General features: G+C 36.9%; 1 protein-coding gene across 1 annotated transcript in view; it reads right to left on the bottom strand.

Moving 5' to 3' along the window:
- LOC118193658 (cubilin-like) overlaps positions 1-14,662 on the bottom strand; it is a 435,777-nt gene that overhangs the window by 233,721 nt on the left and 187,394 nt on the right. Inside the window, exons 20-22 of the mRNA XM_085826886.1 lie at positions 13,522-13,678; positions 7,570-7,751; positions 462-627 (exon numbers count right to left, since the gene is read on the bottom strand). Of these exons, the coding sequence (XP_085683012.1) occupies positions 462-627; positions 7,570-7,751; positions 13,522-13,678 (505 nt within the window). The remainder of the gene's footprint in view (positions 1-461; positions 628-7,569; positions 7,752-13,521; positions 13,679-14,662) is intronic.

Raw genomic sequence — 14,662 nt, 5'->3', positions numbered from 1 at the left:
ACTTGCTGAATTAGAGAGAATCAGAGTTTCTGATTAGCGTGCGTCCGCCTTTTTGGCTATTCTCTGCAAAAGCTGTTGTTACGCTCGGCCGTACTCAGGCCCTTGATAACTTCGCAGTGAATTAGCTTTAAAAGGCCAACTCGGTTAGAATCTTGATAGCTTCGGCTATATCTCTTTAGTTTAGATTAGTTTTGGTTTATTTCTTAGCCTTTTGAGTTCAAGCCCAAGTGTCGGCTTTTATTGTACACTCCAAGACGGAGTTCTGTTAAATCTTATCTGAATAATAAAGGGTTAGTTACCCTTCCATCTTGTTGTTTCTTGTCGAAAGAACTTAAGCGATTATTCGCTTAGCAGTTCTTAAGATTCTTCACGTTCTACTGTAATTTAGCACTTACAAAGTAAGGAACTCTACATCTCTTTCGAGCAAACAGATATTAAGAAGATAAGTAATTGTTTTTTACCCACTGCCATGCCTTCATAGACGCTATAAAATCCTCGATTTTGGATACTTCCATCAGTTTCGAACTTCATCCACAAAAAGTTGTATGAGGATATAATACTCTCTGGTATCCAGTAACCGCAAATGTGACTTAGAAGAGGTGCTTCTTCCGAATCACCGTCATGAACCTAATAAATGTAGATGCCATTAGAACATTTGTTAGAGACTAAAAAAAAATTTTACAGCTTTTAATATATGATATGAAAGTAACTAATAGAACCGCAATTTTTTATTCATAAAGTGAGTAACTGTTATTCAAATTTAAGGCTTGGATATTCTGTAATCGAGAAAGAGATCGTGTTTCGCGCCCTTATCTAAATCACCATTTTAAATTTCAACTGAAAGTACGATTTAATATCGTATTATATGACACTTTCTAGCGCAATTCTTCCTTTTACTTTTTATTGATTAACCATTAAGGTAAAGGGACAGTGCCCACCTCCTTTGTCAGTTATCACTTATCACTTTACTTTTTATCTTCCTTAACTTCAAATTTTTTTATTATTTTAATTAATTATTTTATTTTTATTATAAGGACTTGCTACAAAAGAATATCTTACATTCAGTAATGATGCGCTAACTCATAATTTCTGTTAAAATTACAACAGCTGATAACAAATTCAAGCTGTCGATTTTATCACCTTTCCTCTACATACTTCCAATAGAAACCAAGAACCTAAAGATTACTTCATTTCTGATGTAAATATTGTAAGCATATACGTTCTGTGTCTAGATGTAAAAAGTTATTAAATAAAAGCGCTCTACTTTTTCACAGAAAATAAGACGTTTCTATAAATATACAATACTACATAATGATGGCAATGCTAAGGAATACATATAGTGTATAAGTTAGAATACCTGCGTCATCCATAACAGTTAATTAAAATAAATTCAAGCTGTAATGGCTCTATTTATATAGGGTGATTCTCTACAATGCGACAAAATTTGCAGGAGGTGTAGACGGTTCGGAATCACACATCATTGCTTGCGGGGTTCAAAATGCCTTCGTCATGCGATAAAAGGCGTCGAACGGGAGGTTGCATATACAGTGATCCCGCTGGATATCAGCATTTGGGAAACTGTTGCCGAGGATGTAAGCTTCAAAGGTTGAACTGGCCTACTTGCATGGTGTCCTCCGAAAACATGGCGGACGAAAACGTCGCTGAGGAAATAACGTAAGGAGAAAACGTCGTGTTACAAAACATTGCGGCAGAAAACATCGCAAAGACAAAACATCGCTGTTCTAAAACATCGTGGTACAAAATATCGTGGTCGAAATTAAAGCGGTTCAAAAACTTCGCCGTTTAAAACATCGTCGTCCAAAATATCATGATAAAAAAATAAAGTACCTGCATGACGATAACATCGCACACACGCGTTTTCAGGTTTTGAAAGTTGTAAATGCATGTTCGTATAAAGATCATAGAGCGCAAGAAGGAAAGAGGATTCTTTTAGTTCTATATTTTACAAATTGAAAATGAGTAGAGAATTAATGCAACTTAAAAAGCTTAATAGAATTTTAAATTTATATAGTTAATTAACATAGGTCATTAATAAAATAAGCATTTTTACTAAAGTTGACCTGATAATTTTTCATGAAAAGTACAGTGTCAAAATGCTTAAAAAGGAAGATAAATAGCTGCATGAGGTTACCTCTGTAATAATTGTTTAGTTAATGATAAAATTATTTTCTTTCACATTTGTTAATCTGATATTGTTTTAATGAACATTACACATTGTTTTGTTTCCGTTTATTTTTAAAGTGTATTTAACATTTTCATGTATAGCGTGCAATTAATGTTTTAGGTATCGTTTTTTTTATGTGTGACAAAAGTCAGTTACATAATATGTCACTATGCGGTTGGAAAAACGCATATATGAGATGTAATCGTCATGCTATGATTTGTAGGTACTTTATTTTTTACCACGATATTTTTAAACTGTGAAATTTTTGAACCGCTTTATTTTCGAGCACTATATTTTGTATGACGATATTTTAGAACTGCGAATGTTTTCTCCCACGATGTTTTGTACCACGCCGTTTTCTCCTTGCATTGTTTTCTCCGCCCCGTTTTCGTCCGCGATGTTTTTGCCGCGATACTTTCGGCTGTAACCAACATTGATTTCGTGTAAGAAGTTGCGGACAGTAAAAGGCGTGCCGCTCTGCGCTTATACGAGAAACATTTCCCACACAGACGTGAACCTCTTCATACGATCTTTGCAGAGTAGAGAAGTTTACGTGAGGCTGGTTGTTTCAGGAGAGCTACCAGGAATCGAATGTCAAGTACGCCAGACAATGGGGAGAATGGCCTAAGTCTAGTAGAAAGCAGTCCCAGTACGAGTACTTCAGCAATAGGCCAATTATTGGGTTTGTCCCAACGTGCTGTATGGAGAATATTGTCAACAAATCAAATGAAAACCTATTATCTATAACACGTCCAGTCACTGGAGGCAGCCTATTATCCACTCCTGAGGAATATTGCCACTTGGTAGCTTCAACAGAGTACGATAGGACGAGCATTTGATAAATCTGTATTGTCTGCGGATGAGGCACTTTTCACAAGAAAGGGAGCCTTTAATCATGATAATGCCTATTTGTGAGCTTTTGAAAATCCCTATGGTACGCGAGCACATACAAATCAAAGGCGTTTCTTTGTCAGTGATTAGGTCGGTCTCGCTGGTGACTACCTTTTTGGACCTATTTTCTGCCTTTTTATCAGGATGACAGGGCATACTTCATCTTCCTACATCAAGTCCTGCCAGAGCTTATTAAAGAAGCACATGTCCCTTAGTCGTTGATGTACTCAATGTGGCTCCAACATGATGGGGTACTCCCATATTAGACCATATTTATGGTCTAAACATTGCATTTGATTAACACTGGGTAGATGAAGGTAGTCCGATTCAACGGCTTGCTAATTCGCGTCACCTTTCGTGCCTGAAATGTTTTTTGCTGGAGTCAAATGAAGATACTGATGTGCGAGACTCCTACCCATTTAGTTGAAGACCTCGTCACTCGTATTGTTGTAGTTACCGGGGAAATGCGAAACACGGTCATGAAGTTTTGCAGAATGTCAGGAATTAAATACGACGCAACTGTGAAGCCTGTGGGTGACTGCAACTGATGGGAATTTCGACCGCCCTTATGTAAAACTTGTACACACTTGCCAGTATGAAAACACCAATGAACTTATTAATTAAAATGATTTATGTTACACTAACTTGTTGCTGTTCCACTGCTTTGCATTTTTAAACCCAGTTCGCGTAGAAGACGTTTCGGTCCCTGCACTGCTATGTGATTCCGAATCATCTTTGTGCCTCCTCCACTTCCTGAAAGTTTGTCACACTGGTAATGAATCACCTTTTAGATGTCAATTAGTAAACATAATGTTGTGAGCTATTGGTTTATTGGTATCTTTTTGAAGGATCACTCCAGGTAAGCAAGAAAAAGGTTAAGAATCTATTTTAAAAATTCATAATGCATACCACAACACATATCTGTAAATAACTCAAAAAGAACCAGATATTAAGCAATTCTTATCTCATAAGAAATATTACCGTTCACACAGAAAACTCGCAATTTAGCTAATGCACCAAACGCTAAAACTTACGATTAATTCACTATTTGCTGTCGGAGTCGTGTTTATATTGCATAGCACAGACTTCTGGAAGCTTGGGAATAATAGATGGTAGGACTTAGAAAATGTGGTTTTCCAAATCTTTATTCGTCCACCAGGCGGCCAGAGTGCTACTGCCATAGTACCTTACTATACCCCAGAGTGCTACTGCCATAGTACTTACTATGGCAGTAGCACTCTGGGGTAACAAAACAGGAGTCTGGCGATAAAAAAACACCCAGGGAAGATCATTTTATCCCATTGGAGCATGGAGGGGAAATGACGAAGGCTTTGAACCTGTGAGGAGAGAGGTAATCATTCTGTCAGGCGGTTGGCCCACCAGAGGTTGGGCGGAACCTTTGGTGAGAAGCGTCTGTACTCCGCACAAATCTATAATCCGCCTGATGTGGTTGACCCACAGGGGATGGGTTCTAGACGCATAGTGCTCGTGGGAGCATCTTGAAGACCAGTTCTCCACGTTTCTGTTGTTCCCTCCATTGTTTTGTTTTTAGTATTATGCAACATTTTTGTTTCCTTACCATATCTGTTCAGTCAAAGTCTCTTCAAATCTGTAAAACAAAACAATAGCGTCCTTGTTTGGCCATGTACAGCCTTTTCCGTATCTCAATAAACTCCCCAGGCAGCCTCTCAGGGCTCTAGCAAGTTGTTGACGCTAAGATAGGAGAGGGCGTGGGACATACGCCTGTTTACCTATGTTACACACCAGGCGTCCCTGTCCTCTGTAACCTATTCCCTCCATTGTGGTCTCTGAGCTCCGAGAGCAGTGACCCTGGTTACTTACCCAGTTTAGCAGTTGTCATAAGGGAATTTCTTAAAGTCTGCAGTCTCGGGTTGGGGACCTTGGGGCGGCAGCATGATTGGCATACAACTTACACCTCGAAAGGGACCATTGACTTTATAACCCACCTTCTGCTTACTCAGCAAGACCCAGTCCTTGTAGTGCTTGACAAATCGATAACGGAACACATACTTAAAACCATTATAATTACAGTCCCTCCCTCAGGCAGATAGCACTAACATAATTTTCCATAATCAAATAAACCAACCAAACCGAATCCTCCTGCAAGACGTCAATGAGAGTTTGCGAGAAATCGCTAAAAGTCGTCACCTTGGCAATGAAAACTGTCGCTAAAGCCCGCTAGGAGCACATTTGCCTGTATCTCGTCTTCTACTTGAGCCATTTTTAAATTTTAAGACTTGCGGGACGTGAAATTGAATAATGTAGAATTCTATACAGGAAACAAGCATTTATATACACTCAATTCCAAAAGTTAAGCACGGAGAGGAAAATGTTAATTTCCAGAAGCCAATCAGAATTGAAGAGGATGCAATTCGCTGCAGAGGTAGATGGAAGTATGGGAATACGTTAGGTAACAGACAATTGCGCTTTCATGTCAAGAAATATGCACAAAAGGGAATCTTATAAGAAGCCAGCTTTATGAAGGGTTACAGAAAACAGAAGTTGATTGTAAGTGCTGATAGAAGGTGTTTAAAACTTTCGTACAATTTGTTTTCAAGACATACGTGTTTCTATGACTTCCAGAAGACGAATGGAAGATTCTGAGCGCTGACGTGCTGTAGGGCGCATTGAAGCAGGACAGTCGATCACAGATGTTTCTCTTTTCTTTGGCGTTCATCATTCTGTAATTTCACGTTTATGGAAACAATTTCAAACCACAGAGACAGTTGTCCGAAGGCCCGTAGCCCGTCTCCCAAGGGTTACAACCTACGCGGAAGATCGATATATTGCTATTGTAGCCAAGCGGAATCGCAGAGCGACCTCCACACGTGTGACATCTATGGTTACAACATCCATTGGTAAGGCGATATCTGCAGCTACTGTACCCCGAAGATTACATATGAGTGAACTGTACGCCCGGGTACCTCGAATTTGTGTTCCTCTATCCGTCCAATCAAGAGCGGCACGATTACAGTGCTGCCGGGAACATATCAGTTGGAATGTGTCTGACTGGGGCAATGCCATGTTTACTGATGGGTCAAGATTTGCTCATCAGCCAGATGACAAGCGATAAGGATATGGCGTGAACAACGAACACGCAATCAGTCCCAAAACATCACCGAACATCACGCATTTCGAGGCGGAAGCATTATGGTGTGGGCAGGGATTTCATTAGTATATCACATCGACCTGCACATCTTTAAAAGGGGTTCTTTGACGGCCGTCCGGCATCGAGATGAAGTCCTAGAACCCATTGTGGGATTGTACGCTGCAGCAGTTGGCCCTACTTTTGTTTTAATGGATGATAACGCACGTCTCCATAGAGCTGACATCGTCGATGACTACCTGGAGAGTGAAGGGATTGCGCGTATGGCGTGGCCAGCATATTCGCCCGACCTTAACCCCATTGAAAATCTTTGGGATGCTCTCGACCATGCTGTATCTTTACGTTTCCCACCTCCAGCTACTCTTATTGAGCTGCAAACTGCTCTACAAGAAGAATGGCGAGTGCTTAATTCTGCAATAGTTGACCACCTAATTGAAAGCATGGTCACAAGGTGTAAACTTTGTATACAGATGAGGGAGGATCACATATCCTTTTAATGTCCTTTTTTTCATTTTATGCTGTTTATTTTCACTTTTAAATAATTTAAACTAATTCTGTTTAAGTCTCCAGTATGTCATTATCTGATAACTTACAAAAATTTAATATTGTTTTCATTTATGTATATAATTATTGATTTTTTTATGCATAAATATATATGCTACTTTCCTGCCGAATTTTGTGTCAATCAAAGCAGTATTTGTTGATTTTTTGCATTTTACATCTTCGTGCTTAACTTTTGGAAGTGAGTGTACGAAAGATATAGCGACAAATTTGATAAAACACAACACAAACTCTAAAATTGTCACCCAAAAAGCAGCAAATCAATAAATAAACAAGTAAAGCAATACATAATATTAATGCAATCAAAACGATTTTAAGCATTTACAAAAATAAGAAACATGTGCTTATTTTAATGCAACAAAGTAAAGCAAACCTTTTGCTTGATCATATATTTACACATAATAAAGAAATAATTATCTTATTATTTGAATTTATATTTTTTTACTGAGTTACAATCCTAAAATCTACATCAGAAAAAAGTTAGTGAAAGCTACACATCAGATTTTTCTAGTCTCTCAGCGTCACTGCCTAAATTATCAAAATGTCATAAACTACAAATATGAATGAGCTATTCCAAATGCTCTTCAAATTTTCCTCTTACAGAGACAGAAGAGATTACTAATGTTGACCATTTAAATCCGGGAATTACTATTTCTGCTTTAGAACAGGAGAGAAGTTATTGTTTACAAAATTATAATGACAATAAATACACTGAGTAGTTAAATATCAAGCACTAATAGTTTTGCTAAATATTAATAAAAAAGAGATTAATCTCGTTTGAAGATAGTTAAAGAAGAAAACCTACATCTAAGTAATCGTATTTGCAATCTCTGTGCGATTCAATATTCATGCTGTGGAATGTGACGTTGACAATGTATCCTGGTGGTAGACGAATGTCATAGATGCAAGAAGCACGTGCCGGGTAACGAAGAGGGTAATAAGGTGACGTTAGCACTCCTGTCAGGTCAGTATACACTCCGCCGCAAACTAGGAAAGAAAAAAAGAGAAGAAATGAACGTTTAACTGGCATAAAATGTCAGAGACTTAAACTGCCAGTGAAACAAGCAAAATTATAAAATTCAATCACATTATCTTGTCGGTAGACAGGAGGATGCAAAAGTCGTAGTACTTGGGAAATAATACTTTTTTATTTTTTGTTGCAAGCAGCAGAATATTCATTATAACAAATTCGTATACATTGACATAATAATCCGTTATATGCAATAAAGCGTATTAAACTTTACATTAAAATATTATTATTGGTGTGATTTTCAATATTTCTCACTGTTTTCTGACGCAAGTAGGAAGGAATCCTTTTGAAACTAGTAGCAGCATATCCTTCGGAAGAACGTATTTATTACTGTTGTGTGCGTACGGGCTCGTAGCAGGTAGAACGCTCCCAGTATCTCCGAGTACTATCAGTAGTTACGCATCAAACTGCTAAGAACGTTAAACACAAGGCAACGCAAAGCGCATCTAATGAGAAAGCTAATCAAGAAATATATCCGATCTCACGCTGAACTAACAACTCGCAACATTAACAACTACAACTGAAAGCAAATGCTCCCTCCGGCCGTATATATATTTCAACCAGTAGCCGAGATATTTCTAGTACTTTTTGTTTCTCAAAGTTACTGAAAAGCAATATGAGGCTTTAATTACGGTTACAGCTAAATTTCAATTACATTTATTCAGTTACAATACCTATTATTGAGATACAGGGCCGGACCAAAATGGCGCCAAATAGTGGTTTGGGTCGATTTCTCGCGAAATTTGGCGTCAAAATAAGTTGCCAAAACCGTTGTCAGCTTGGCGATATCTCGCCAAATGACCGAGATTTCCATTTACTCAATGTTAAACGGACTGTTTCCAGCATTCTTATTTTTCCGGCTTAGCTTCTCTCTGTAGATTGTTCGCGTTACATTACACACACACACACAAATAAATAAATAAATAAATAAATAAATAAATGTAAAATAAGTGGAATTATATGTGAAAAATACAATAATTTCACATATAATTCCACTACAATCATCCGTCTATATACAAAATTCGATACAATGTCAATTACACAACTTCTGCCAAAGTTTGTTTCATTCTTCACTGTTTCATTAATATTTTATTATTAAAATTTTATTATATTTATATTAACGTCTGTTTCATTAATAGTTTTCATCATTCATATTTATTTTATGTCGTTAATATTATGTATATTTTAATTGTGTTAGTTCTAAATAAGTTGTAACAGTGACAAATCTTCATATCAAATAAAAGCATATGATCGTTCTGCTAAGCAAAATGCAAGTACTTTTTTTCTTTTCTTTACGATATATATAAGAACTGTCCTTCCACATACGATTTGATAAGAATTCAACTATTTCAGTAAAGTTGTTATTAACAAAGATTTCTCAATTTTAAATAAATAACCAAGTTGTTAAAATGTTTCCATGCTTTTACAAGAGAAAACGTTCTTTTGTCTTAGGTGATCATTAAAATTTAGTGTTCAATTGATGCTTTCCTTCAACTACTTACAAAACTGTTCATATTTGGCATAGGTTTAAGTTTCATGTCCCCTATTCCCCTTATTATAAAATTAGCAGTTTATAATTACTATTAATTAATTCTATTCCAACCTGAATAGTTCATTCCATTCTAGGTGCTTCGAGTATGTGTGGGGTACCTTGCCATCCTTGATACTTCAAAAATATTCTTTGCTAGGTGGATTTAACATACATTTATTCGAGCTCTAAATTTTTGTACAGAAATAAGGTGTGAAATCTGTTTTCGAAAATATGCAGTTCCTAAATAATATATTAAGCAACATTATTGATTAGAAAATTATAATTTCCCCTTCTCTACTGATAAAAATTATTCCCTCCCCCCCCTCGAAACAAATTTAGAGGATTAAATAAACTGGAGGCTTACCACATCTGAAACATCTCGTACTATTAATTAATTGTTCAATTTGTTTTAGTTTCTGAGGCGTTATTCACATTAGTTTATGATGAAAATGAACATCATATAAAATTTGGAATTAAAATCACTAAAAATCTTCTAATTTTTGAGATAATAATTAATGTTATAATAATGGTCTTACGGGAAATACATTCATGGAGCTCATAAAATTGCTTAGAGACCATATACACCACTGACCTCTTATGGTGCTTAAGGTTCATGCCAACGCCAGACTCAGCTTTGCACTCCTTACCATGATAAAATTAGCCGACTTATTCTAATTAGATGAGGCAAGTGAGATTAGCCATAACACCAAAGATGAAATTCTGGTATTCCGCCTACATATAGCTGTATCTGTAGGTATTCATGAATTGCGATTATTTTGCGAATAATTTTCAATATTTATATTTTAACCTTACAGTTCCTTATATTCCTGAAACGCAGCATCCATGTGAATTACGATTTGAGACCTACTGCGGTCAGGCTCGTGTCTGTGTACATTGCGCACAAACACCCGACAGTTTGGGTACAGAATGTCACGCTAGACCATCATGGGCTAACTGTATTAGGTTAAACCATGTTCGAGGCACAAACTTTGGCACTGATCATGTGGCTAGTTCTAGATAATTTCCGGTTTATACTTCAGACCAACAATTTAAAATTACAAAATGTGTTCTCATTATTATTTATTATGAATTGTTTCAACTGTTATTATTAAGCTTAATAATGATTTTGCATTTTGCTTCCTTTTTGCATTAAAACAATCATTATGAATTATAATCTATATAATGTGATTTTACTAATATTATGGATACTTACCTATTGCCAAAAGGGGACCAGTTTTGTACTAGATTTTTTAAAGAATTTAATTATGAACTTAATATTTTGCATTTTGTATTATTTTGATTGATTTATTCATTATGTATTTATTATGGACTCATTCTGGAAGGGCTTTGTTTCTTAAATTAGTAGTACTGAAATTCAAGAATTCATAGCAATTCATGGACCCATTATGAATGCATTTTTGAACTATAAATATTGACTTACTGTTTCTAAATCCTATGAAATGTAATTGATACAATAGAAATATTAATGTATTACTAATATAAACATAATAGTAACATATGCTACACTTTGTATTTTACATTTCTAAGGAAATATTTCGTTGATTATTAAACTCAAAAGTTTCTGATTAAGACCTAATCCCTAAAGATAACGCAGCAATGAAGACATACTGCACAGTGTCGAATCATTAGGTTTTTTTTTAAAGCAGGCGACATGAAAAATGTGCACTGCCCTCTCCAGGACTCGAACGCTCTACCTTTCTAATATGTGTCGAGTTTGTTGCCAATTACACCACGAAGGCATGCCGGAAGGAGAGAGAGAATAATTTATTTATTTCCTCTTTTAAAGAGCGATTGGTGACGAGGGGGATTCAGTCGCCAAATCCTGGTGGTGACAAATTATCATGCGCCATCTTTTAGTTCGGTCACCACTTTTAGAGTCATTAGGCTATTTTGAAGGAGACGTGAAAAATGTGCAGTGCCCTTGCCGGGGCCTCTCGAATATTTGTCGAGTGTGCCTCCAATTACACCACAAAAGCATGTGGAAAGGAGGGAGAAAATACGAGGGCCATCCAGGAAGTAGATTACGTTTCCGTCTGTGTCCGCTAGGGGCGGGGCTAGCGCGGCCATCTTGGGGTCAGAGCGTTGCGCAGCTCAGTCTGCATCTAGCCGTGCTAGTGAGAGGTTCGTGCTGTGCTCCGTTCAGATACTGTGACGGTTTGAAATGTCTGCGTTAATTGAAAATCCCGCGAGCTGCGAGGTGCTCTCAGTAATAAGGTTTCTGACTGCAAAAAACTGTAAACCGATAGAAATCTATCGGCAGCTTCGTGAAGTGTATGGGGACAACATTATCACTGAAGGTGGAGTGCGTCAGTGGGTCATAAGATTTAAAAATGGCCGAACCAATGTTCACGACGAAGATCGAAGTGGGAGACCCAGCATAGTGACCGCCGAACTTCTCTAAAAAGTTGATGCTAAAGTCCGTGAAAATCGAAATTTCACAATAACGGAACTTTCTTTGAGTTTTCCACAAATTTCGCGAAGTTTGTTGCACGAAATCATCAGCGAAAAGCTTGGTTACCACAAGTTTTGTGCAAGATGGATTCCAAAAATCTTGACAGAGGACCACAAAAATCTGCGAATGGCTGCAGCGTTGAACTTTTTGGACGCTTACCATAAGGATGGTGACTCTTTACTCGATCGCATCGTTACTGGTGACGAAACATGGGTGAAACATGTGAACTGTGAAACGAAATTGCAATCAATGCAGTGGGGGCACACAAGTTCTCCCCAAAAACCCAAGAAATGCATGCAAACAATGTCGGCAAGGAAGATGATGGCGACTGTTTTTTGGGACAGAAAAGGTGTAATTTTGGTGGACTTCCTGGAAAGAGGCACTATAATAAACTCTCAAAGGTATTGCCAAACTCTCCAAAAACTCAGAAGAGCAATTCAAAACAAGCGCAGAGGAATGTTGAGCTCTAAGATCTTGTTGATTCACGACAACGCCCGGCCCCACACGGCAAATGTCACTCGTAAAGTTCTTGAATCTTTTAAGTGGGAGTTGTTTCCTCATCCGCCGTACAGTCCCGACCTGGCACCGAGCGACTTCCACCTATTCCCAGCAATGAAGAAGTGGCTGGCTATGCAGCGTTTTGATGACGACGCACAGCTGCAAGAAGAGGTAACGAAGTGGTTGAAGGCGCAGGCGGCCGAATTTTTCGACGAAGGAATTTCCAAGCTCGTACATCGCTACGATAAATGCCTTAATTTGTATGGTGACTATGTAGAAAAGTAGTATTTGAGTGTGGCTTTCATCTGTATATAATAAAATTTGTTTCCTATACTTTGTTTATTTTTTTATTCCAAAACGTAATCTACTTTCTGGATAGCCCTCGTACCTTATAACTGCACTGTGCAATATTATGTACAATTGCAAGTGAGACAAAGCAATAAAATTAATTATCTCCCTCAAAACGTTATACAAGTAATAAAGCATGGATTTTACTGCGTATATATATATATATTTGTAGTCATATTTGAGAATGCTGTAAAAAGACAATAATAGTCGACTATAGCTTCTGTATGTAACCAAGTTACAGACCGTTTTCTCTTGGTTTAAGTTTTGCAACCTGTGAACAGTTTATTTCTTTAAATTTGTAAAACGATTGATAGATGCTGTGAATCACAAATAAAAGTAATCATAATAAATCAGGATCTTTAAGAATGATTATATTTAAAAAATGTAATAAATAATGTTATCACTAAAATATTTAATGCCAAATCTAAGTGAATTATGAAGAACATATACAAAATTCATTCATTACATTCCAAGGATCTGAAAAATTGCTCCCAAAATATCTTTCATTTAAAGACTGCATGACATAAAACAGCGGATAATAAAGTTTAAATCTCTATACTATAGCCTGTTACTTTAAAATATGCCTTCAAGGTCATACCGACCCTCCCTTCATTTCCGATCATAACGTGTGCCGTCATTAGTGGCACACTAATTTTAGCAAATTAGAGGAATCGACCTTCTTTCCACAGTAGTCGTTGCCAGGTTTATGAGACAAGGTTTGTGCAAAAGAAACGGTCTTTAACATACTATTTTAAAGTAACAGACTATATGGCTCTCTAGATAAGCCAGTATCTGTAGCTTAAAAAAACTATCAAATGTAATCAAGTATAAATGCCTGTAACTGAATCGGAATATTTTTTAAAATATGACAGCTTACTTGTTTTGTATTTTGCTTTGAATCCAGAGTGACTAACGAAAGAATCAGTATAGAACCTGATGAAAAGCACATTGCTATCCGTGAAGATGTCGTCAGGAATAGTTGAGCCACAAAGGCGATAAAGTAAGGGAGCTGCATCGTTAGATCCTGCGTAAATCTAAATGCAGATAAAATTTAATAACACCAGTATATATTAATTCCATTACTTAACAAAAAGTTGCATGAGAAATAAAGATTTTTAATTAATATCTTAATGATCAAGTTATAATGTATCATTAAATTTTTAGCCAGTTATTTTATGTTGTTATTCTTTCCTATAGTTCCCAAAGAATTTTAGATTGTAGGCCTTTGCTTAAGACAATGGCACACAGAATTTCTTTCCAATGGATTCCAGCCCACGATGGAATTATGGGAAATGAAAAAGCTGATATATTGGCTAAGAAAGGAGCTTTCATAATGCAAGGCAGAAATGGACCGCTTTCTTTTTATACGACTAAATTGTTTGTTAACCTGTCTGTTGTTCACTAAGAAAATTCTTCAGCAGGATATGATTCAACGTACTATGGATAAGATTTGGAGGATTCTGGTGGAAGAGACAACTTTCATTCCTATTTTCCCAAGAAAGACAGTGGCAGCTATATTTAGACATCTGACTGGACATCACTGTTTGCGAGATCACCTCTACAGAACTGGAGTGATAGATTCGCCAAACTGTATTTTGTGTGACTCCAATCAGTTTATGATTTTTAAACATTCAAATAATTGTATTGCACTTATTCGGTATGAGGACATTGTTAAAAGTACTGGACAACCTGTGAACTAATGGCTTAAGCGCTAATGTTTGGAATTTGTAAAATAAATAAATAGTCTTTCCTATCCATCTTATTTCCATTTTCCTGCCAGGATATAAATTTCTCGCTCGAGCGATACTCAAATGAGGTAGAAAGAATAGACTATTTAAAGAAACTTTTTAGAGGGTAAAACAAGAGCGTGCTCTGCCTGTTTAAAGACCACGTTGCTAAATTTGTTCTCTTGCGATTGGCATTCTGCAGCGTTGAGTTATGCTTGCTATTAGGCTTATTACGCCGACCTTAGCTCAAAGCCAGCTTGCGCCCTATTCATATTGTGAAGCCGTTCGGCT

The sequence above is a fragment of the Stegodyphus dumicola genome, chromosome 11 (genome assembly GCF_044657685.1).
Source record: "Stegodyphus dumicola isolate Sdum_Otavi_A_Nest chromosome 11, ASM4465768v1".
Taxonomy (NCBI): domain Eukaryota; kingdom Metazoa; phylum Arthropoda; class Arachnida; order Araneae; family Eresidae; genus Stegodyphus; species Stegodyphus dumicola.
Note: the sequence above shows the minus strand (reverse complement) of the source record. Positions and strands in the feature narration are given on the sequence as shown.